General features: G+C 34.1%; 1 protein-coding gene across 11 annotated transcripts in view; it reads right to left on the bottom strand.

Moving 5' to 3' along the window:
• The window catches only part of DENND4A (DENN domain containing 4A), a 142,732-nt gene that overhangs the window by 34,502 nt on the left and 81,678 nt on the right, over positions 1–26,552 (bottom strand). For 7 of the 11 annotated variants that reach the window (XM_073212029.1, XM_037010014.2, XM_073212025.1 and 4 more), the window contains 9 exons: positions 25,328–25,473; positions 11,699–11,832; positions 6,587–6,722; positions 6,009–6,215; positions 5,789–5,917; positions 5,386–5,527; positions 4,855–4,986; positions 2,704–2,820; positions 2,304–2,432 (listed from right to left, as the gene is read on the bottom strand). In XM_073212029.1, the coding sequence (XP_073068130.1) occupies positions 2,304–2,432; positions 2,704–2,820; positions 4,855–4,986; positions 5,386–5,527; positions 5,789–5,917; positions 6,009–6,215; positions 6,587–6,722; positions 11,699–11,832; positions 25,328–25,473 (1,272 nt within the window). The remainder of the gene's footprint in view (positions 1–2,303; positions 2,433–2,703; positions 2,821–4,854; positions 4,987–5,385; positions 5,528–5,788; positions 5,918–6,008; positions 6,216–6,586; positions 6,723–11,698; positions 11,833–25,327; positions 25,474–26,552) is intronic. The other 4 variants (XM_073212030.1, XM_037010015.2, XM_073212031.1 and 1 more) reach the window with 2 other exon arrangements.

The following is a 26,552-nucleotide window of genomic DNA, read 5'->3' on the forward strand; positions in this document are numbered from 1 at the left end:
GTGAGGGGAGGGCCATTTTTGCTTCTGCTGGAGCAGGAAAGGGAGAACCAGCCTCAGACTGTAGTTTGTGAGCAATAAACAGATTTTAAACTTTATTTTTCCCTTTGACTGATTTTGTTTTTTAGAGGTATTTTGCCCCAGGATTTCCTCTCCCCAGACTTACAGAGCTCAAAAAATAATTCCTGAATGAATATTGTTTGCTGGGAAACAACTTCTGGAACAGGCCAACCCAAAATATAACACAGTATATTATAATATGATATATTATAGCTAAATATGGTAGCACAAATTAAAAAGTTAAAACATACTAAAACCAGAATTAGGCTTAGAAAAACATTTCAGAGTATATTTTCATATTTCAGAGTATGTTTCATTTCAGAATAATTTTCCTGTGGTTGAACTCTCAGTAATTCAATACACATTTATCAAAAGGTTAAATTCTCAACATAATCATGAAGTAACTATAGGGTGATGATTTTATTTCAAAATCCAATCAAACATTAAAACATCTCTTTGGTTTTAGAAACTGTCAGATTTATATACATACATATATGAGTATACAATGATATAAATATTCATATAGTGTACTGCAAAACAAATAAGCCTTTAATTCCTCACACGTGCAAGTATATAAGAAAAAAGTTAGTGAAAAGGAAGTATTCCTTTAAATTTCATATATAATGTTTGGCAGCAGTGATAAACCTATAGCTCTTAACAGACGGGAAAGTTTCAAAGCCCCAAAATCTAAAGGATAAACTAATAACTCTAATTCACACCTGGGATACTTTTTATAGGCTTCTAAAAAACTGACTTTTAAGCATGCGTATAACCAAAAGCCAGATGATGAATCAGATGCTAATTACTTTGAGAAAAATATCAGGATCAAAGGATGGTTTACAATCATATTAAAACAGAAGGTTCACAAAAGCAATCTTGTGAATGATGTAATGAATAGATGTAATGAAAGAACAATAAAGCAAGGACTGCCAAAAGAAGTTATTAAGGGTTACAATTAGAAAGTGGGTAGGAAGGACTAAATAGCTGTGAAGCAATTCCACAACGCCAAAGAAAACATGTTTAATGTTTAAATTATAACAATTATCTAAAAAAGAAATACAAAGGGAGACAATTATAAACTGTTTAACCTTTTTTTGATAACTAGAGCAGGGATCTGCAAACTTTTTTCTATCATGGGCCAGATAGCAAATATTTAAGTCTTTGTAGGCCATACAGTCTCTGTGGCAGCTCAGTCAACTCTGCTCATGCAGTACAAAAGCCGCCGTAGACAATCTGTCAATGAATGAGTGAGGCTTTGTCCCAATAAGTCTTTGTTTATGACAACTGAAGTTTGAATTTCATATAATTTTCATCTGTCACAAAATACTATTCTTTTGATTTTTGTTTCAACCATTTAAAAATGTAAAAACCATTCTTAGCTTGTGGGCTGGTGCAAAAACAGGTCTGCCTTTACAGAAAACATAGTCTGCCTACCCCCGAGCTGGAGGCATATCAAACCCTGCTGCACAAAAAAAACATCATTGCAGCAAGGCCATTTATAAGGAGATACATCAGCATGACAGCACAAGTCCTTCATTATTTGTTTAGATTATAACAGATACAGAATTGAATGAATACAAAAAATATCATTGTATAATTATGTAATCAGACTATTAACACTAGATGTTCATTTAACCCCAAAAGAAGTCCAATGAAAAATTCATGGGATCAAGTATTATCCTGGGTCCTAAATCGACTTTTCCATTAATGGGTTGATAACTTATGTGACCTGCTATAAGTGAGATGATGCTTTAGTTTTCTCACCCTTCTCTCATTAATGAAAGCACTGCTGTACTAATAAAATATAACATAATATGTAAAAAAACACTCTGAAAAGAAATACTGGGTATTGTTATCTAAGCTATCTGAAGGATTTTTCCCTCTGAAAAAACAGGAACAACACGAAGACTAAGGAACTATATGCTTCATTAAAAATTGGCTCGGTGTCCGGTACCCTCAGCCTAATCACCTCACCTGCTCCCGCTTCTCCCTTCCAAAAAGTCCTAAGAGTTCAAACTCAAGATAGTTTGTGTAGCTCATAGGTTTGTCCCTATTCTTTGTTACAATGAAAGCTTGAACAAAATGTATTATAAAATACAGAATTCAAGCTACTAAGCTATTCCATGAAAGGCTGCACAAATATAAAAAAAAATAACCCTGGAGAATTAAGACGTCAAAAAAAAAATTCACTAGCAACACAGATACAAGTGATTCTACACAAAGCAGAGGTCTGCTATTTAACTCACCTGTGCTTTCTCCTGATATTTTATCAGCGCTGCTATTTGTACCGATGAGCCGGACTATACTGGAAGAATTTTGATAACTGAGCTTGGAAAGACAATCAGCGCTTCCTTTTGCACTCTCACTCTCGGACACTGTGAAGATTAAAATGAAACTGGGGAGGAGATACTGAACACCGCTCCACAAAGAAGAGTAGTATTTGATTAGAGACTTAAGTCACTGAGACTATACTTCATCCATGAAGTATTTGTATGTTGGAATATGTGTTGGAGAGGGCTTGTAATGGGAGAAAAGAGGAGTTATAAGGGGAAAGTGGAAAATAAACGTAGTATTTTTATACTCAAGTCACTTGCATTTTCTATTAATACAAGTTTACAATTTTATAGAATATTAAACAATACCTACAGGAACTAGAATCACTCTCTTTCTTATCTTTCTCTTCTTGAATGTCCTCAGTAGATATATCCCCTCTTCTAACTTCATCTTTGGATAATGAATTATATCCAAGATCAGACTGGCCACCTGGAAAAAAAAAAGAAGAGAAAACCCCCTCTGCTGCTGCTTTAGTAAGAACGACTGCAACCAGGGGCAGTATATTAGGGTTGGGATTTACTTTAGAAATTTTTCTGGATACTTTCCAATGTCAAGCATTATTTTGTTAGCTCTCCCTGTCTCTAGTAATGGAAGAAAGAGATGCTCTCAAAATAATTTATTTTTGGCTCCACACTGAAGTCAAAAACTAATTATGTACATTCATGCTATTGTCTAGGCTCCAAAAGACACAAACGAGACATTCTTTATACAAGTCCATGACCTCTCTAGGTGAAAGTCTGAGTTCCAACTAAGCAATGAAGAAAAATCTGCAGGGAATCAAAGCAGAACATTCACGTACAGATCACTGGAGCCGAATGTCTAAGTGATTTTCCCCAAAAGATGAGCTTATTTAAATTTTATTGATAGGTAATTACTTTTTCTGAAAATTCAAGTGAATAATTATTGAAATGCAAATTAATACAAATACACGAGAATGAGGGGAAAAAAATCTAGTGTTAAAGTTATTGTTAAGAAAAGCAGAAGTTGCATTGTTATCAGAAACTTCTAATACACTGTTCTATTAAACAGGCTTAGTAATATTCAGCCAACTGTTATCACTATCTTAACATCAAAACATAAGGTTTTGAATACGACTTCTCTGTCTTAGGAGACATTATTTTAAGTAAGCACTTAACCTTTCAGTTTGGATTTCAAATTCCCAGACTTATAACACACAAGGTTGTTATGATTATATGACAGACTATATATGGAATGCTGTTATAAACTTGTCAAGAATCATCTAATGAAATTGTATTTTACTTTAATATCTTTTGGTATTAATTTTGAGTTTGTCTTTTTTCTAATCAAACTCTCAGCTCTTATTTCCTAAGAAACTACAAAATTCTTAAATGTGCATATAATCTTGATGAAGTCCATGCTTTTATTAGGTTCTGCATTGCTTCAATATAGACTTTTTAAAGGTCATAGCTAAAAACAAAAGATAGATTTTTTTCATTTTTAAGAGAAAATGCCCAAGGATAACTGTTATAATTCTGATTAAATACACATTGCACAATCAAGAAATAACACCAGCCAAGGAAGAACAACTTCTGAAAAGTACATTTCAACACAAGTTACTTATTTTATATTTATATCTAAGAATAAATATTACTCTTAGAGGTAGGCATAAGAGAAAGACTAAGAGAATGTTACCATTTGCAGAGATAGAAGGCTTCATATTTAATGATGAATGCTTGAATTTTTAAATTTAAAATTTCTAAGAGGTGGCTCTTCTACTATATTCAAAAGTCATGTGTGATTTTAAATGTGATTTTTAATGAAAAAGACCAAATTATCCAAGTAATTTGTTTTAAGGTATGTCGGTTTTAATAATACTTGGAGAAAGCTTATGTACAAATTTTATATTTTAATGAGTTAATGCCATCTTCACTGCTAGACTGTTACAAGTTTTATATGTATCAAACATTTTTACTGTAACTTTTTATTTTAATATAGTTTAAAACTCACAAGAAGTTGCAAAAATAATACAGTCCAGACAGTTCTTGTGTACCTTTTATCCAACTTTGCCCAAAGATACTATCTTACATGAAACATTACACATTGTTAAAACTAGAAAATTGATGTTGATATGGTACTACTAATTCATAGCAAGGCTATAAGTTTTTTTTTTAACTCTAATAACATTTTCATAACTATAAAGAAGAGCTTTTCCTAAGAAAATGATATGATAAAGAGATCTGTGTGCTATCCAGATTTAACTGGATTATCACAGACTAAATACTTGAATAAACTCTCTTAAACTTTTATTTTTGTTCAAATAAAGAATGAATAAAATTGCATATAGTTATTAAACACAACAGCAAATTTAGTACCTAATATATAAAATTAAGAAGTGACAGTTAATTAAACACAGCATTGAAAATTAAAATCTAAAAACGACAGGCTAGCAAATTTAGTTTTTAAAATGTACTGTAATAAATGTATACATAAGCACACACAAACCTGTACTAGATCTATCATCAGTAGCATATACTTTGATTAAACCCGTATTAAAAGGTGCCTGCTCCACAGTGTGTGTCCCATGACAACTATCCATGCTGCCATGACTAACAGCATCCAGGTCACTGCCATCTGCTTAAGAACACAATTTGACAGCATTTTACTACTCAGGGAGATACCAAAAATACACATTAGTTTGTTGCTCAAGCTAATAATCTACTAATACTAAACATGAAAAGTGCCAGGTAATTAGCAAAACACAACTATAACAAAGAAACCTTTTGTGAATTATTAACGAGAACTTAAAAAAAGACCACAAAAGGTTGATAATTTAAGTTAAAAAAAAGGAGAAAAGTGAAATTTGGTGTATTTAAATGGAAAAAATAATATTAGAATTTGCTAAATGGCAATAAAAACTAGAAAACATTCAATATTTTGAAGCTACTTAAAACTTCTAAAAATGTAAAGCATAATTAGCCATTTAATTTTAAAGAAAAAGTAAACCACATACATCCCTTAAAATCTCTTAATTACCTGAGAGAGTTGTTTGTGATAAGTGTGCATGTTTCTTTAAAGCTCTTTTGAACTGTGCTACTCCTAAGACAACATTCCTTAATTTTGTCCAAAGAAAATAGCCACTATGACTTCTTGAAGGCCAGGTACTTTCCAAAACAGCCTATTCATTGAACAAAATAAAATAATTAGTAAAATAATCTTTATAAATGAACAGAAATTGGCTTTAGAGTCAAGCTAAATAAAGAATATCTCAACAGACTGTCTAACACAAAACAGAATAAAAACCTTACTTGATTTACAAAACATTTTAAATACCCTAAAATAAATACCAGTAATCCCTGCATCAATTATTTCTACCATTAAATGAAGGTTGGATAGTCACAAAAGTTATACTCTTTCTTCATTCAAAGAAAGTAATTACCTTATTATAATAACCATAAGTAATGGCATTGGGGTCAATACCAGCTTTCTGCATTTCAAAAAGCACTCGAACAGCAAGCACTGGCTGATCATACTGTCCACAGAGCTGCATAAGAATGCGGTAGCACACCTGGAACACAGTAAATTCAAGAGTACAGAAACAAAATACCTATGTACATAAATCCAGAACAAAATAACACATTTTAAAGAAGAACTGTTACCTCATCAGGTGGATCCATCTTCTTTGACTGCATTTTTTTAAGCACGTCATATGCTGTTTTCAGAGCCCTGACTTTTGAATGACATACTTTCACGTAAGCTGGGAGACAAATAAACCATAGTCCGTAACAGTGACGCAGAAGACACCTAGACCACATCTGAGGAATGGAAGAATACCTCTTGGCAATTTTATGAGCTGATTTAATCTCCTAGAAAAAAAATGCAAGGATCTCATTAACAATATACACACTTAAGCATTCATATTTAACTGCTGAAGTACAAGTCCCATGCTTTTTATAATGTTTCTCTAATAAAAAATCTGTATGTCTGTAATTAATATATATTCAAGCCCCTGCTTGAATTTATATTATACGATATATAAAATAAAGTTATAGGACAAGAGAACTAGCTGATTTTTTAAAGTCAGATTACTCTAAATTATCTTCAGAATGCCTCAGGGAATATAATAATATAATAGTTAAATATGGGGTAGAGTAAAATATGTTAAGGAGGGATGAGTGTTATATTTCTTTTTGCTCTGGTATTTGATAACATAAAGAGTGCAAAATTATCAAAGCACCTGCTTTGTTCTTCTAAACATAGGAGAAGGGCTACTAGGACAACTTGATTTTGAAGGCAATTTGCTCTTTGGTGTTTGTAGAAATCCTTCAGGTCTCTCAAATAAATTGTTCCTAAGAACTGGAAATCCATTATAGCTGTTGTTGAAAAGAAAAAAAAAAATCTCAAACACACATAGATGACATACTGGTTACAACCTAGAAAAATTATGACCAATAACTTAACTTTGAATTTATTTTAACTATCTTTCTTCATCACACTATGATATATACTCAACAAATAGTCATGCTAATGTTGCTTTTCTTACTATAATATTTAGAAATAAAATAGCCAAATGCAAACTCAAGTATATATTTTGGAGGAAAAAAAGTGAAATAACTTGACATTTTGCTGACCTTTGCATCAAACCCCAAAAGTAAGTCAAGTAAACTTTGTAAGTTAGTATTCAAGTAAATATATAGCAAACATATCAGATAATACACAGTTGGTAAAGGGCCCACCCAAATCAATACTTTTATGAATAGGACAGTCATTAATATCATTGCTTTGGATTAATATATTACTGTATTACTGTAGAACCTCTCTCTTTAAAGGTATAAATAACATATTGACACTTTAGGATAAGCTGTCATATTAGGAATTGGTTTATGAGAAAGAAAATCGAAGAGCTTATAAGAAGAAAAAAAGTTTAGAATGGGTGATTTTATGAAGAGAGAGGCCTAATTTGGGTGCTAGAGCAAGATGTTTTGGGTATTTAAAAGGTTAACAGAAGTTAGCAATATGACATGTTGAAAAGAACAGAAAAAGCTCCTGAGCAGCAAACTTAACTAACTATATAATATTCTTAAAGGCATAAACATCATACTCAATGGTGAAAGCTTTTCCTCTGTGATCAGAAACAAGACAAGGATGTCCACTCTTACCACTTGTATTCAACATAGTACTGCAAGTTAGGAAGTTAGGAAGGAAGTTAGGAAGGAAGTTAGGAAGGAAGTTAGGAAGGAAGGAAGGAAGGAAGGAAGTTGGAAGGAAGTTAGGAAGGAAGGAAGGAAGGGAAGGCATCCAAATTGGTAAGGAATAAGTAAAATTGTCACTATTTGCAGATGACATATTATATATAGAATACCCTAAAGATTCTACCAATAAATGAATTCAGCAGTTTCAGGATACAGTATCAATGTACAGAAATCCATTGCATTTATATATACTAATGATGGAACTAGCAGAAAAAGAAATTAAGAAAGCAATCCCATTTACAATTGCATCAAAAAAAGAATAAAATATCCAGGAGTAAATCTATCCAAGGAGGTGAAAGGCCTGTACTCTGAAAACTAAGACTTTGATGAAAGACACTGAAAAGACAACACAGAAAAATGGAAAGATATACTGTGCCCATGGATTAATACTGTTAATTATAATTAGCAGAACAATTAACATTGTTAAAATATTCATATTTCCCAAAGCAATCTACAGATTCAATGCAATCCCTATCAAAATACCAAAGGTATTTTCACAGAACTAGCACAAATAATCCTGAATTATGTATGGAACCACAAAAGGCCTGAAACAGCCAGAGCAATCCTGAGAAAGAACAACAAAACTGGAGGTATCACACTCCCAATAGTTTGATTTCAAACTATTCTACAAAGCTGTAATAATCAAAAGCTCCTGAGCAGCAAAGTTAACAGACACAAAACAGACAACCAGATCAATGGAACAGAATAGGGAGCCCAGAATAAATTCACTTATGTGGCAAACTAATCGATGACAAAGAAGGCAAGAATATACAATGCGGAAAAGACAGTTTCTTCAGTAGTGCTAGAGAACTGGACAGCTACCTGCAGAAGAATGAAGTGAACGCACTTTCTTATACATATGTAAAAACAAACTCAAAATAGATCAAAGACCTAAATATAACACCTGAAACCATAAAACTCCTAAAAGAAAACATAAGTAGCAACCTCTTGGACCTTGATCTCAGCAATTTTTTTCAGGATAGTCTCCCCAAGCAAGGGAAACAAAAGCAAAAATAAACAAGTGAGACCATGTATCAAACCAATAAGCTTCTACACAGCAAAGGAAACCATCAACAAAATGAAAAGGCAACCCACTGAATGGGGGAATATATTTGCAAATGATTTAGTCAATAAGGGACTAATATCCATAATGTAAAAGAACTCATACAACTCAACAAAAAAATAAAAAAAAATTTGATTAAAAAGTGGGCAGAGGAACAGAATAAACATTTTTTCCAAAGAATGCATACAGATGTTCAACAGACACAAGAAAAGAGCTCAACATCATTATTCACCAGGGAAATGCAAATAACAACTGCAATGAAATATCATCTCCCACCAATCAGTATCAAAAAGACAAGAAATAACACATGTGGGTGAAGATGCAGAGAAAAGGGAACTCTCATACACTGTTGATGGGGATGTAAATTGGTACGGCCACTATGAAAAACAGTATGGAGGCTCCTCAAAAATAAAAAAATTAAAATTAGAAATACTGCACAGTCCAGTAACTCTCCATCTTAGTATTTATACAAAGAAAACAAAAACACTAATTCAAAAAGGTATGTGTACCCCTTTGTTTATTGCAGCATTATTTACAATAGGCAAGATATGGAGCAAGTTAAGTGTCCACTGGCAAATGAATGGATAAATTAGATATGGTACAGATACACAATGGACTATTACTCAGCCATAAAAAAAGAAGGAAATCTTGCCAGCAACACGGACGGATCTAGAGGGTATTATATGCTAAGTGAAATAAGACAGGCAGAGAAGGACAAATACCGTATGATTTCACATATATGGAATCCAAAAAACAAAACAAATGAACAAACTGACTAAAACCTAGAAACCAACTCATAAATACAGAAAACAAACTGGTGGCTGCCGGGGGTGGGGAGGGGTTGGGGAAAGGTGAAATAGGTGAAGGGGATTAAGAGGTACATACTTACATCTATAAAATAAGTATGTCAGAGGGATAAAATGTACAATATAGTCAATAATATTGTAATAACTTTATTACAATAACTATCATGGTGATCATTCCCTAACATATATAATTGCTGCATCACTATGTTGTACACCTGAAACTAATACGATATTATATGCTGACTATACTACAAGTAAAAAACAATTGCACATCTAGTATAAAAACCAGCTAAGGGAAACCAGGCAAGTTTTGTTAAGTGTTCTACCCTTCAGTTTTATCATCTGGATAAAACAATATTTGGCCCATAAAGGGCAGAATTAAATAAAATGATGTGAAGCACGTTTAGTGAATGAGTGAATGTGTTAAGTGGTTTGCAAATAATAATAAGTAATAACATTTAACATGATCATCATTATCATCATCATTAGCTTCTACTAAAAGAATCTACTTTGATCACAAAAAATTCTTATAGGCATATAATGGTTTTAATTAAGAAAACTATAATAAAAGATGGTAAACTGTATCACCATTACTATAGGCAAATTCAGGAAACTAAGAAAATATTGGTAATGACCGGTAAGTAGGAATAAAGTAGCAAAGAAGTTCAAAAAAACTGTGTTGCCTTAAAAAAAACTCAGTGTGTATACACACACACACACACACACACACACACACACACGGTGTGATAGTAAAACCACTTTGTGTACCTTATGGAAACTTATTGCCTTATTATTTTATAGAGACAAGTAAGTATATGGCCCATCTCTTACTGAAAGGACCCACTGTGCTCATTAAAGGCATTTATGTTTTTTAAGTTGTTTTTCCAATGATGGGTATGGTTACACCAAAATTATATTGGTAGTCTCAATTTAAAAAGTGATTTAGACTCCTTAAAAAATAGGAACTTTGAAGCTAAGTAATTTTCTTATCAAAGTACTAAATCTGAAAGTAACATTTAAATTAGAAAGTTAAAATGAAACTGCAAAAAGAAAAAACTGTATTAGTGAACATACCAAAAGAAGTCTTAGAAGTATAATGTACAAAAGAGAAAAGAAATGAGAGCTTGTTTTGAAAGAAAAAGGGAAAGGATATTAGGAGAAATATTTTAAATGTCTGACAAAAGACAGACATGATATGATCAGCATCATCAATACATTAAAAGTAAGGGCAGGAATCTAGTGTCCTACGAATTAATCAACATGCACAAACACCTATTACACCACTTTATCTGTAAAAGGAATTTAATCCAAGTTATAAACGAGGATGCCCTGAAAATTCCCTTTTCAATTAAAATAACAAACTGTGAACTGATTGACTAACACATGTAAAATAGTATTAGGATCTTTAAATTAAGTAAGAAAATATTATTAGGAAATAAAAAAAACATTAAAATATCTTAAAGGAAATACCATTTTAAATAAAAATACATGTATACTGGAAACTATCTCTAGTATATAACAAATATATATGATAATATACATCTAGATAGACAGATGTACGGTAAGTCTACATCCATCATAACCCTATTTCGCTGTGCTCAGAACTTTTCTCCTTCCCACTAGACTAGAAGGCAGAAACAGTTCATCATTCAAGTCCATACAATGAGAATTTAGTGCAGGGTCTAACCAAATTTCCTAAATTAATGATCAATTCCAAGAGTTCTGAATTTCTACGACTTAAAATTAAAAAAAAACACAGATAAATTAATAGCCTAAAAAAATATCATCCAAATCAAGTCCACAAATATTGACTTTAGATTCAATCCTTTTTGTAAGCCAAGGTTACAGTAATCAATGTGTGTAGGGAAGGAGATGGAAAGTGAGGAAGCCAACTTTAGTGAGAAACAAAAATCAAAATTCCATAATAAAAGTGTTGCACTTCTGTGGGGTGGGGTCCTAACTGAATTTATCATCAATCAACATTTATGAGAAGAGATGTTTTTGCAGATATAGAGAACTTTTCAAGTCTATGTTATGCAAAATAATAATATTTTTTCATTTTATACCTCAAAACTTAATAATGGATGTGGGATAAGCTTGCTTACCACCTAAAAATTAGGGATCTGTAAAGTTTGGATTTTTGAAAATACCACAGTCCTTAGAAAGCTACGTCACAGATGATGGATTGCTTCTCTCTTTCAATCCCAAACATTCTGCCTCTTGAATACCTGTACTGTAAAGGGGGTTCTTCACCATTGGGTAGATGGGGGATCTCAGGTGGTGTTACAAAAACAGTATGTTCACTTTTGAAAGACTCATCCAGTTCTATAAGTCGCATTTCACCACTCTTGTCCATATCCACCTGAAGGAGTTTAAAAAACATACATTAAAAAAAAATACATTGGTTAGCCAAGTGTTCATCTATAGGGGAATGGTTAATTAGCCATTTCCATACTGACTCTTAAAGAATGAGCAAGGTCTCTACATACCACCGTAGAAAGATCTCCAAGATAATTAAGTGAAAATAACAAGGTACAGAACATTATATATAGTATACTATTTTTTGAATAAGAAAGAAGAAAAAATAAGAACATATATTCATTTTTTTTGCTTGCATTTACATAAAGATATACTAAAGAATACTAGGAAAAGTAATTACATATATGGGGAAGAGAAGAATAAAGTGGACAAGGATGGGATAGGACCCAGATTTCCCAATGCATTCTTTTTTATATTATTTTGCATTTTGAACCATGAGAATGTATTCAAGAAGTAATATTCTCAAAAATGCACACAAACGTGTGTATGCATGTTGAGAATACTGGGCTCTATGTTTGATCTAAATGTAACAAATTTCCCTAAGTTCTTCCAGTACATGTAGAAGCAGATTTGAGTTAAATTTTAGTCACATCAACATTGAAAGCACTTGAGTAGTACTATTTCCTCTAGATATTCTAATGGCAAGGTAATATTCATAAATGAAAACTTCAGTCTGAACTGCCCAAAAGGGGATCATAAACTCAAGAGCATAGCACTGACATTAATTTAAAAAAACCCAGATGTCACACATTTGACAAAATATAACCCACAGAACTTTATTAGGTTATACAGAAAGAAAATTAGATGGGAAAGCAGTAATTATTAAGTTAAATCTTTAAAGATTTAGGGCAGAACATACCAAAAGAGGGCAAGGATAGCTTTTATATTTTTCTAAGTCTTAAAAAGAACATTCAGAGTGTTCTTACATAAATTGTTGGTTATAATGTCACAGCAGAATACGCTATAATCACCAGGATTAAAGAATGTTTTTAATACCAGTGAATTAAACAAGCTACATTTCAGATTTATAATTAATGACAAGGGAAAATACAATATGATACATTAAAAAAAATACTTCATATAGATGATTCTAACTTTTTAAAAGAGAGTATGTATGTTACATAGATATGTATGTGCACTCTGTCATACACACACATACACACACATACGCATAGGCACACACACACAATTATCAAAATGTTACCTCTGGGTAGTGGTATTACTGGCAATTAATTTTCTTCTTTATATTTTTATTTATTTTCTAATTAAAAATAATGACTGTGCATTACTTTAATTTGCTTTTTTTAAATTACAAAAGTAATACATGCTTAGAATAAAAATTTAAACAAGGTAGAATATATTGCTTTCTGAATAAACATTTCAATTCTGAAGGATATTCAAAAATTAATCAGTACAAAAGAATTTTTAGCTTCTCAGAAAGATTTTTTTATGGTGAAATTAACAATGATGTAATAAATACAGTGAAACTGGATATCACACACCCTGTTGGTACTCAAAATTGGAACAGTCCTTTTTATAAGGCAAGATATGTTTAAATACATCCACCTTATTCTTATTCTAAGAAAATAGCCTAACATGAGATGGTTGTGCAACACAGCAAGTACACTAAAACCATGGAAATACACACTTCAAAATGGTAAATTTTTTTTGTAACCACAATGGTGCTCATGTGAAACCTGCATAAGATTGCATATCAATGATACCTTAATAAAAAAAGGTAAATTTTTATGTATGTAAATTATCTAAAAAAATGTTTTAAGAAGGAATTAAAAATAGAGACTTTAAAAAAAAAAAAGGAACCAGAGATGAAAAATGTTGATCTACAAAAGAATGACACACTGTAACAGATTTCTCAAGAGTTAAATGTAGTCTAAAGATAATAGAATAGTATCTTCAAAGGACTGAGTGAAAATGTTAACTTAGAACTCCATGCTCATCTAATTATTACACAAAAATGAAGGTAAAAATAGACATTTTTAGACAAGTAAAATGAAGAGAGTTTACCACTATCAGACCTTCACTGAGAGAACTATCAAAGGATATACTTCATGAAAAAGGAAAATGAACCTAGGAGTAAATGCAAGAAGAAATGGTAAGCAGAAGTAGATGGAATTGCTTAAGTATCTGGATTCCATATTTAATTTACACAGAAGGTGAAATGAAGGCAAGAAGCACAAGAAAGTCTTGGTCATAATATTTAAACCTGAGCAATGAGACAAAAGCTAACCATAAAGGAAAAGAGTGACAGATTTGAGTGCAGAAAAAAATTCTGCATGGAAAAATATACCTTAGACAGCATTACAATTTTTAAAAACTGGGAAAAATACACACAACATATATACAAGTAAATGGTTAAGGCAATAATCTATAAGGAGTTCTCTAAGTAAGAACAGAAATTGAGACTTAAGATTGAAAATTGGGCAAAGGACATGTACAGAAAAATTTATAAAGAAATACAAATGACCAGTAAATCTGTTTAAAAGAAAAAAAAATGTTCAACCTCATCAATAAATTCAAATTAAAAGAATTAATAGGACATCGGTTTTTGCCCAGCATATTGGCAAAATTCTAAATGATTAGTGATAGCCAGTGTCGGTGAATTTGTGAGGAAAGAGTCAGATTCATGTACTATAGTGGGAGTATAAACTGACCCAAATATTAGTGGGAATGTAAGATGATTCAACTTTTGTGTAAGGCAGTTTGGCAATAACTTAGCAAATTTTAAATGTCATACATATTGACTCATCAATTCGATTTCTTTATCTCAATAAAATGATCAAGTAAGTCCACAAAGATATATGAATATGGATGTTCACTGCATTGTTATTCAAAATTCTGGAAGACTGGAAAACAACCTAAATGTCCATTTAAAGAACATTGGTTAAATAAATTAAAATACATCCACACAATGATATTACAGAGTCTGGAAACATAGATTTATATATATGACAGACACTCACCCCTCTGGTTACTTCTTCTGGTGTAAACCAAAGGAACAGGTTTATTCAATGGAACCAAAAACACAGTCAACTGAGGCAATGCATTTCAGATGCATGTGTAAGGACTGATGGAAATACTACATTTATATACCAAGTTCACTGTAGTTTAGCATGGCTCATAGCACTGTGCATTACTAATGAAGGACAATAATGAACATATTTTGAAATATCATTGAACATATTATGTATTGTAATGCGATGTCAATAAATCATTATGTGTATTTGGCAAAATAAAAAGAAAAGAACCTAACATAAAAAAAGGTATCAGCATAAAAGAAGCTTCTTGCAATAGCAATAAATTGGAAGTCATCTACATGCCAAAAAACAGGTAAATGAATAAAGTATGCTAAATGGATAAAATATATAATCATTAAAAATGAAAACAGTGAAAAGATTAGGCAAATTAAACAGAACGCTTTACCTTTAATCCCTCCTGAAATCTCCCCAAAATGAGAATAAGGGGAATGAAAACAACAACAGCAATGAAAACAAAATGAACTGGAGGGGGGATAATAGCAGAGCTAGAGTCCAAAACATCTTAGAAGCTGCAAAGTAGACTGGTATGAGCTGGGAAAGGTGAAAGCCACGTATCTGGCACTGGGGAGGGAACAAAGGCAAAAAGGCAAAAAGCATGCCATTTTGCTCTACAGAGCCCCAAAAAGGTCAGGAATGAGAAGCACTAGACACCTTTGATGATGAAACTGCAGGTGAGACTGAAGCAGAAGATTAGTTAAAAGCCCACATGTAAGGACCCCCAGATCCCTGGCCCAACACAGTAGTCAGGCCACTCACTACCTCTTCCTAACACGGTGAAAGACTACTGCGTACTTTCTGCGGGAACTAGAGGGACTTTAGACTTGAGGACAGCGGGCAAGCTGAAAGAAATGAGGAAGTTAATGAGAACAGGTGAAGTGAGTAAAAGCCTACATGTTACAACAAGGAGGAAATCTGTTACCTTCCCCACCCACCTCTAAGAACACTGGAAATTCACGCTATGCTGCCCAGGCTAAGACTAGAGACACCTCTTGGGGAAGCTGAGCAGCCTAAAGGAAAAGAACTAGAGACAATGATCCAACAGAGACTCTAACGAAATAGTTCATTTATGACCATCAATCTCATACCTAAGGAAGCTCTAAGCCTCACCTTCCCAGAAAGAGTTCCAATGAGGGCTTTGTGTCTCACTCTTGAAAATGAATACCAACCAAAGATCACAAAAGAAAAACTAATAACTTGAAAAAGAATAAAATAATCAAATATTATAAGTACTCAGAAGAAGCAGAGATGATGTGGAGAAGAAAAAAAACTTCAAAATAACTACAACGAACAAATCTACATCCATGAAACAAGAATATGCTATAAACCAAAGGGGAGGAGTGTGGGAGGGCAGGTGGGGAGGGAGGGAGAAGGAGATGAAGGGGTATTATGTTTAGTACACATGGTGTGGGCGATCACGGGGAGAACAGTGTAGCACAGAGAAGGCACATAGTGGATCTGTGGCATCTTGCTGCACTGATGGACAGTGACTGCATTGGGGTATGGGTGGGGACTTGATAATATGGGTAAATGTAGTAACCACATTGTTTTTTTATGTGAAACCTTCATAAGAGTGTATATCAATCATACCTTAATAAAAAAAAAGCATGTTATGGAAATCACCAGTATGAGAGCAGAAATAAAAAGTATACTAAAAAGGTTGGAATATAAGCTTGAAGAAATCTCCCAAGAAGTGGGGACAAAAGACAGAAAATAGGATGAAAAAAGATAAGAAAATTAAGAGGATCAGGTCAGGAGGGCCAATATCCAAGTAATATGTATTTCAGAAAAAGAGAACAGAGGAAATGGAGGAAAGAAAATTAAAGAAAGAAAAAAATGCAAGAAAATCCCCCAGAATTTGAAGGAAATGGGTCCACAGATTAAAAGGGTCTACATGAATCCAACTCAGTGAAGAAAAGAAGGCCTATACCAGGTATATCCTTATGAAATTTCAGAACATTAGGGATCTTAAACATTTCTAGAGAGAAAAAGAGATCAGGCACAAAAGATCAGATATCAAGATGACATCAGACTAAATGCTGTTCTCAACAATAACACTTGAAGCTAGAAGACAATGCAGTAATGACTTTAAAATTTTACATCCAACCAAATTGGCAATCCAATGACATCTGCAGACTGGGTGTCAAAAATGTACCTTCCATGTACTCTTTCTCTCTAGGCTACTTGAAAGTGTGCTTCTCCATAACAAAGAAACAAACCAAGAAAGAAGTTATTGAAGTCAGAAACCCGGGGATCCAGCTCTGAAGACAGGTCAATATAATTCCCAAGATGATGGTGAAGTAAAGTCCCAGGATGACAGACTAGAAAGCAATCAATTCAAACTGTAACACGAAGATGGAAAGCTCTAGTGAGAAAAAAAAAATTAAATGGATAGATTACCTGATATGTTGGAAAAATACTAGATTATTCACTTTTGTAGAAGAGTTTGGAAATGAATTAATAGTACACACAACAAGAAATGTAGCAATTATTAACTTAAGGGAAAACAAAATTCATGCATGAAAAGAAATTTAATTATTAAATATATAGCCTAGCTGTGATTATATACAAAGTGATAATCATATTTACATTGAACAACCGTTTGACCAAAACTACACTGGGAGAATTGAGAAGGTGGTGGTAGATAATAGATAATATTAAAATACAAACAGATAATACATAAAACAATAAGCAGCAATTAAAACACATTATTTGGGCTCTCATCTTGCACCTAGCGGCGACATGGCTAAGCGCACTAAGAAGGTCAGAATCATCGGTAAATGTGGGACCCATTATGGTGCCTCCCTCAGGAAAATGGTGAAGAAAGTTGAAATAAGCCAGCACGCTAAGTACACTTGCTCCTTTTGTGGCAAAACCAAGCTGACGAGATGAGCTGTGGGGATCTGGCACTGTGGGGCCTGCGTGAAAACAGTAGCTGCCGTCACAGCAGTGTTGGCCGTCAGAAGGCTGAAGGCACTGAAAGACGACTAGAAGCGCCACCATTTGAAGCACTGGTAGACATTAATAAATGCGTTCATTTATATAACAAAAAAAAAAATTATTTGGAAATCTTAAGGTAAATGACTGAAGAAATAGTTGAAAGACTGGTTGCCTGTGGGAAGTAGAAACTAGGGGTGGAAAGAAATTGGACCTGAGCCTTGGAAAATTATTTGCCTTTTTAAGCTGTGTGTTTTGCTGTGGTAAAAATGAGAATTAACTTTTAAGAGATTTGGCAGCAATACTAAAAATGCTTATAAGAGCTGGTTACGTAAAAAACTAGGAAACTATATTATAAATAAGTAAAAAACATTTAAAGTAAATGTAAAATGATATTAGGACACTGGAATTTTACAGAGTTTTTTCTCCCTTTTAATTTCCACACTTCCTATTACTTTAGTCATTTAATAAAACTTAAAAAATCAAACTTTCAAAAAAACAAGGACACTGAGGCCATTATTAGCAAACCTAAAATATTTTTTAAAAAAAGAACAGTATTAGGAACATGTCAATGATAACTCAAAACCACAGGTATCCCTAGAAGGGTGTGATGTCCATGGGCAACCCAAGAACAAGTGAGAAGACAGGCAAGCAAACACAGATGTTTGTGAACATTCTTATGCACATGAAATGGGGTTAATCTAATTACAAGGGTGTCCAATTGTAATGAAATAGAAGAGCTGGGCCAGAATTAAAAGGACCCAAGGTCACTGGAAAGGAACATGGAAACTACGCCTGTCGTGAGGCTGGAACATTCTAAGAGAACTGCTTGTCTGTGAACACCAGGTGTTTTTTACATTTTTATTTATCTATTTAATAGTCTTTCCCTCTTTAACAGCTTCTCCTTCTCCAGACCTATATCTGCTTTCCACTCTCCAGACAATTTGTTCACACAGAAAAAAAAACCTCTTGACAAGTACAATTGCTTTAATTCTCAGTATTGTAAAGTCTATTAAAATATTAAAACTTTGCACTATAGATTCAGTACCTTGGTAAAAGATATTTCCCTTAGCTTATATACCAGTAAAATCTCTTTTCAACATTATGAAAACAGCCATGCAGTAAACTCTATATTTATTGGTTGGCCATTTCTGTCTGATGGAAATCACAGCGACATCTGTCTTTATTGGGAGAAAAAAAAAATCCAACACCCACGGCAGGATAAAATTAAAATAATTTTCATATTCTCTTCATATTTTTTCCAAAAGACATTCATATGCTCAGAAAACTGCAGACGGATGCTTGGGAGACCAAGAAAAAATTTACCAGACTATTTGTTACACAAAATTGCCCTTAGTTAAGCTTCATCCTATATGAACAGATTGTAAGGATTTAAAACACAATCGTATGGAGAACAAGAACACATAGCTTTTAAATTAGTCATAAATGGAACTCAAATGATTCTCATACACTGCTTTTCTTATTCCTATTCAACATTATCACTACAGCTTTTTAAAGTCAGTCAAATGTCTTCTGTTTAAATATGCTAAGATCAAAAGAGGAGTATGTGTAATCGCTGTTCAGTCTTAGTCATGTATTGGCCTAGGCAGTTAATGCATATCTAATATTATTTATTTTCCATAGCGACACTGTCAGAGGTACAAGGATCCATTCCCTTAAAAAGTTAAGCTCAAAATCACTCAACTAAGGAATAGCCCCACATAAATGATTCTTTTAAAAGTATTACTGATATTCAGAAAACATTTGCAGATTAAAAGCAAGCACTAGTATAGCACGGAGAAGACAAGCAGTGACTCTATAGCATCTTACTGTGCTGATGGACACAATGACTGCAATGGGGTGGGGGTGGGAGGAACTTGATAACATGGGTGAATGTAGTAACCACAATGTTTTTCATGTGAAACCTTCAAAAGATTGTATATCAATGATGCCTTAATTTAAAAAAAAGGCAAGCACTGACTTGCTGTGCTGAGTGTACTTAAACTGTACTATTAAAATATGAAAGGTAGTAACACCACTGTATAATTATTCACTACTTTAGAGAGTTCTACTTAATAATACCAGAAATACAATTAACCACTACTCTGTATATGAAGGCTATTAAGGTTATTAAGGTTATGTGACATTTTGTTATTTTCTCTAATAAAGGCTTCTTTGAATTATAATAAAGCAAATACCAATAACCATGTTTCAATGAATTGATTTTCAGTTTTGATTTTCTTAGTCATTAAAATCTGTAAGTATAACATTAATCCATTACATGATCTTTTGTTGTGTCTAGACTGAATAGGTAACTAGCATTTTAGGAAAATAGTCTGTGCAGAAACAATGGCTATACATTTAATGTGATGTGTTCTTATTTGAGACTTCTCAGAATTTATATTCTTTAAAGCAATTATTCCAGTCATGTCCTGCATTGACTCTTAGCAAGTAAATGGCAGATGACCACTTTCAGAAAATCCTAGACAATGTCGTGATTATCAGTAATAAGATATCCTCCTTAGAACATGACGCCCTAGCATTCTAGCAAAATTCCAAGTCTTGTGTATCTTACAATATTAACAAGGAATTTTAAACCATGTGATACATTACAAATTCTTAGCTAAAACACAGACTTGTGGACAAGAGATACAAAATGAGTAAAAACTAAAAGGGAAGAACACAAGATTTATCTCTTCTGCACTGTTAATTAGATTCCTACAACTTATTCAGTGGTTCCCATGTGGATTAATAAATATACCAGCTAAAGTATGCTGTTAGCGAACCCTGGCCACTAATTTTGTGCCTTATGATTCAGTTTGCTGGGCAGAGGGAACAAATGTTACACAAACGGATACCACTGTTCTCAGGGGAAGCTCAGGAGGACATACAGAGAACAGTGGAAACCCAGCGCCATACAGGAAAAACATTCAAAGTATGTAATTCTGGTCAGAAACATTTGTACACACAACAACCAGTGCAACTATTCCTGTAAAAAAGGGGTTAGAAAATTATTTTTAAAGTATATCTTTCTATTTGTTGCATACCTTTCTAGGTTTTTATTGTCTCTATTCATATTTGTAAGCACCAATTAAGGCAAAACTAAAATTTTGATTAAAATATTGAAAACCAAGTTCTTGGTGTAATGCTGTAATGAAGACAAAATTATTAGGGAGCTATGACATGACTTCTCAAAATAAAGAGGATTTCAAAGCTTTACATAAGCAGAACTCAGCTTAGAAAAAGGCAAGGTTCTGAAAGTCCATTTGTAAACAGGTTATTCAAAATACAGAAAATAAATTTTCTCCCCAAACAATATCCTTTGTGGGGTGATGGCAATGTTTTATATTTGAGTCATGGTTATATGAAAATCTATATTTGCCAAAATTCATCAAACTGAACATGTCAAAGGTGTATTTATTCTTGGTATATCTAAACAAATTTTGATTAAAAGAAGACTCCTAAAAAGTGGTTAGGATATCATTCCACCAAAAAGAAATTTAATCCATATTTCCAGCACACTGTACCCCTGCACCTTTTGAACTATAGCAAATTACCTTTTTAAATCAATGTTTCTATAGGAAAATGAATTATGAGTTCTAAGCAGATAATGGCATGTGTCCATCTTTTCCCTGGTCCAAAGTATTTCAAGGATTAGGTTGGTTATTTTTGGGCACCTTAGCTTGTTAATTCTCTGTCAACATGAGAAACAGCATTTTTCAGCATCAACCATTTCTCAAGTGTTCTAAACCTAAGGAAAGGGTATATGCCTACACAAGGCTCTGCAATTGTTCTTGTTCTTCATATACATAAGTCACTCAAAAGTTGAACATTTCTATGTCATGAAGTGATAAAAACAAATGAATAATAAACAAATAAAAGCAAGCAAAATATAAAAGTCATAAGGTTCTCTACTTTTTAGTTAATAAAACACTACTCTGAACATTGAGGTATGCATTAAGATCTTTCCTCACAATATTTTAAACATAGATAAGAAAACAATACAGAAAAACTAAGTAACCTGATTTGGAGTCACAAGTGTAAGAGCTGGGATTACAGTTCTGATTCCCAATCCAGTGTTTTTTCTACTATATCTGGCACAGTGAGAATCATTTCTCACTTTTATAAGATACATTTGGTATTTATTTAATAATCAGGGAAGGACCTTTTCATGTCAACTGCAGAACTGAGCCAATTGTTGAATATTGAAGGTTGAGTTGTATGTTGGCTGTTATGCTCCCCACCCCGAAAAAAGAAAAAAAAATCACTGATTTTCTTTAACAGTCACATAAACTTGACAGTGATGAATTTCTTTAAATAAACTTACAAGTATAAATTGTTGAGAAAACATATGACAAAGCTTTGCTTTCTTCTTTTTTAAATACTATCATAGGCATAAAATCATGAAACTATATATATATTTTTTTCACCAATTTATAGAAGAGTTTCAACTTACAGTAACTTTTCCAATACAAACAGCATTTTTCCCCTTAATCTTTTGAAAGTAAGTTGCTGGCCTGATGACCAACTGTGATATAATGATTTATAAGAAATACATATTTGGTCATTCAGATGACCAAATGTATATTTCTCAAGTATAAGTGGTTTTCATCCAAGGTTCCTGAAAACACTTTAGAGCCATAAAGGTGAAATGGGTATCTTATTAGGTCAATAAGGAGACTTTTGGACCCCACCCAAGGTCAGCCTTTAGCCCCCAAGCTCCACAGATGGGAGAGGGCAGGGGTGCTGGAGGCTGAATCAGCCAATGGCCAATGACTTAGTCAGTCATACTAGGCAATAAGGCCTTCACAAAAACCCATGAGAACAGCATTTGCATCCTGTTTCCCTGTCTGAGAGAGGCTCCACGCTTGGGGAACCAGAATGCTTCCATGTGCCGCTGAGCTGACCCCACGCACCATAAGGACAGAAGTTCCTTCATTCAGGACCTTGCCCTATGTATCTCTTAATCTGCCTGGTAAATTATATCCTTTATTGAACTGGTAAACATAAGTACTTTCCTGAGTTCTGTGAGCTGCTCTAGCAAATTAATTGAACCTCAGGGGGAGGTCATTGGAACCTTCAATCTATAGCCAGTCCTTCAGAAGCACAAGTAACAGTCTAGAGTTTGTATTTGGAGTGAAGGTGTGTGTGTGTGTGGGGGGGGAGCGGTATGGCGCAGAGGGCATTCCCATAGGGCTGAGTCCTCAACATGTGTAATCTGGTACTGTCCTCTGGGCAGATAGTGTCAGAATTGAGCTGAATTCTCAGACACCCTGCTGGTGTTCAAGAATTGCTTGGTGTCATGCATGGCAGAATCCTCCCCAACACACACATACTGCAACTGGTTCTGGGAACCCCTACCATACCTATCACCCCTAAATGCTTCAGTTATACTTACTACAAACAAGGACACTCTCCTATGTAACTACAACATGAACATCTGGATAGTAACACATTATACTACTACTGTCTAATCTTCAAACTACGTTCAAGTTTGGATTATTGTAACAGTGTTATGCCAAAAGCATCCAGATCTGAGCTATGCCATTGTACTGGGTTGTCAAGTCTCTAGTTTCTTTCACTTTTGAACAGTTTTCAATTTATCCTTTATTTTCTTAACTCTGACACTTTGTGAGTTATCGAACAGGTGTTTTGTAGAATATCCTTAATTTGGGTTTGTCTGATATTTCCTTGAGATTTTACAAGTTATGCATCCTTGGCAGGAAAATCACAGAATTGATGTTGCATTCTCACTGCAGCCCAGAAGAGTCATCGAATGTTGATTTGCCTCATTATTGATGATGTTCACTTTGATCATCAGATTAAGTGGTGTCTTTCCACTTAAAGCTAGGCTTTCTTTTCCACTCTAAAGTTACTCTTTCCTCTTTTTTAATTAATATGTATTTTGTGCATAGATAATTTGAAACTCTGCAAAATCCTCTTTCTCATCAGTTTCTCGATTGGATGATATCTGTGCAGACTCATAATTTTCATACTTTCTTCAGTGGGCTATAATCTGTTACTATCATTTGATGTTCACAGTGTCCCAGTGGGAGTCCCTTCAAATTGGCTTGGGGTGTGTGTGCACGTGCACGTGTGTGTGCGCGTGAGCACATGTGATTGTGTGTTTAACATGTCTCCATCACTCTTGGAGTACATGCTTGTTTTCCACCACAAGCTACTTCAGGATTCATCTTGTATGTTCCTTGCCCTAGACTTGGGACCAGTCATTTCTCCACTAAAAGGAGTACCAATTCCTTTTAGTGGAGAATGGTATTTACAAGCCAATGGCTGTGCATTAGGGATACTCATTTGGGTATGGCTGCTACCAGGTCCTCTCAGTGTACAGAGCTAAGAAATTTATATGTGTTTACACACAAATACACATACATAAATCTATACTAATTTCTGTACTTACAAATATTGAAAACCAATGATAGCATGCCAAACCTCCAATTCCATTCCAATATTACAGGGTTCATTCTGGTTTTCTCCTTTTCTGTTATTTGTAAATCCCTTCTCTGACAATGAGAAACTTCATTATTTTTAATATGTTTATTTGATCAATTCACCCATATGTAACATTCTCCCATCTCTATCACCACCCCTCCTCCATGCATATATGACTTTACCCTAATTTGGCTTCTACAACTCCTTCCAGACCAACCCATTCCCCCAACAAAGCTGGTATCTTCCTCATCCAGATCCATCTCTGACACCCCATTGCTGCCTCTACCTGGTGGGGGCACTCTCTTCGCCTGGCTCAGACTCTGACACTCCATACTATCCTCACCTCTACAAGGACACTCTCCTCATCCTATTTAGGCTCTGACTCCCTGAAGCAGTCTGTCCCCAAGCATGGACACTCTCTTTACCCTGCTTGTCCTCTGATTCCCCATGTTAGGCCACCCCTTGCATGGATGATCTCTTCTCCTGGCTTCAGCTCCAAAACCTAGCACTAAGCTGTTCTCCTTCCTCACCCCATTCAGGAGTGGCACCCCTATCTGTTCTCCAACCTCCTTTTCCAGCATGGATACCCACCTGGCACTATTCCACATATGATAATAGGACTGAAGGGGAAGGAAAGGCTTCACTAATGAATTCAGAATTAATTCACTTAATTTATGCTACAAATTCACTGCCAAATTTTAGAAATATTCAGGTGAAATGTTTATTATGTTCTATACATACTCTCAGCATGTAATAATCCACAAAAAAGGGAGGTGAAAATTATAGACACTCAAGTTGGAAGTCCACAGGCTTGGACAAAACTGTTATAGTCTATAAGTGGGCAGGCAGGGTTTACTTGTCTGATAAAATAAAACCCACAATTTAGTAAAGTCCTGCAAGATATTCCTAGGAGCAGGAGGTTGTGCTCTATAAATCTAGTAGGTTCCAAAACTTCCACAATTAACAGTCATTGATGAAATGGAATTAATTTAGCTTTTGTTAAAAATCGAATAAAAGTTGTAAGTAGAAACTATAACTCATAACATTTGTAGCAGTTACAAAGATTAGTTAGGGCACTGCAGACATACTATTACTTACTTTATCTACACAGTCATCAAAAAACGCCAGGCTTGCATCTTTATCACTGACAAAAGAACATTCCTCAATGAAGCGAATAAACATTTGTGTTTTCGTCATCATGTTATAGAATTTTTGATGTGACCGGTCCCGGCTTCTTAAGAAAGCTGTTCAATATAAATGTATAATGTCAGACTATATAATATCATTTAGAGATTAATAGAATTTTTGAGCTAGAAGGGACTTGATCGACCATGTCATCTCCCCCCTCCATGCTTCAGTTATAGAAAAAGAAACTGAGATTGCAGAGAAGGGAAGTGACCTGACAAAGATAGCTATAGGAAAGGAACCTGAACCCAGATCTTCCAAATCCTACCCAGAACTGTCTCTTGTCTCCTCAATACCCTGAAGATTACATACAAGTTAGTAAATATGAAAGCATTTAAAAAATTGCTACTTTTCCCCCCAAATTGTTGTATGCTAATATACACAAGGCACACCTCTCTCCATACACATATGTGGCTACTTCATGCAGCAATTACATCCCCTCTAGTATTCATTTATATTTGTGTTACTTAATGAAATAGTAAAACTTCATCCAGATTTCCCATTTCACCTGGCTCGTTATGATCAGTTAAACTACACTTGGGCCTTCTTTTGAGCGTATGTACTCAAACTCTTTTCAACCTGAGAATTTGCAGAAGCTGTATTTGCCTAAAATATTCTTCTAATTTCCCTTTGACTGGCTAATTTCTACTCATCCCTTAGATCACAGCTCAGACGTGAATTCCTCAGAAGGGCCTTCTATGATTTGAAGTTGTGAACTAGAGTGCTCATTCAGATTTTCAAATTGCCTGTCCTCTTGACTGTTAAGTTCATGGGAGAAGTGACCTGTTGTCGGTCTCTCTTTGTGCGTGTAACCATGTAAATTTGCATTACACCATATATGCAATGCCTAGCATTTGGAGGCACTCATAGTTGCTTATTAAATGAATTTTTCTTGGAAACAATTAAATACTACAAAATAGAGTAAATATGTGTTATGATGCAAATTGCACTCCAGGGCTTTCCAACTTTTTTTCTACTTTATGGCACAGGCAGAATATTTATAAAACAGATACTGAACAAAAATGGATGAGACTGCTCAAGCCTGGGGTGACTATCCCAGGGGCTCCTAATGCCCACATTGCCCAGCTGCCCTGAAAACTAACAGCATCAATATCTCAACACACCTGAGACACAAGAG

The sequence above is a fragment of the Manis javanica genome, chromosome 8 (assembly GCF_040802235.1).
Source record: "Manis javanica isolate MJ-LG chromosome 8, MJ_LKY, whole genome shotgun sequence".
NCBI lineage: Eukaryota > Metazoa > Chordata > Mammalia > Pholidota > Manidae > Manis > Manis javanica.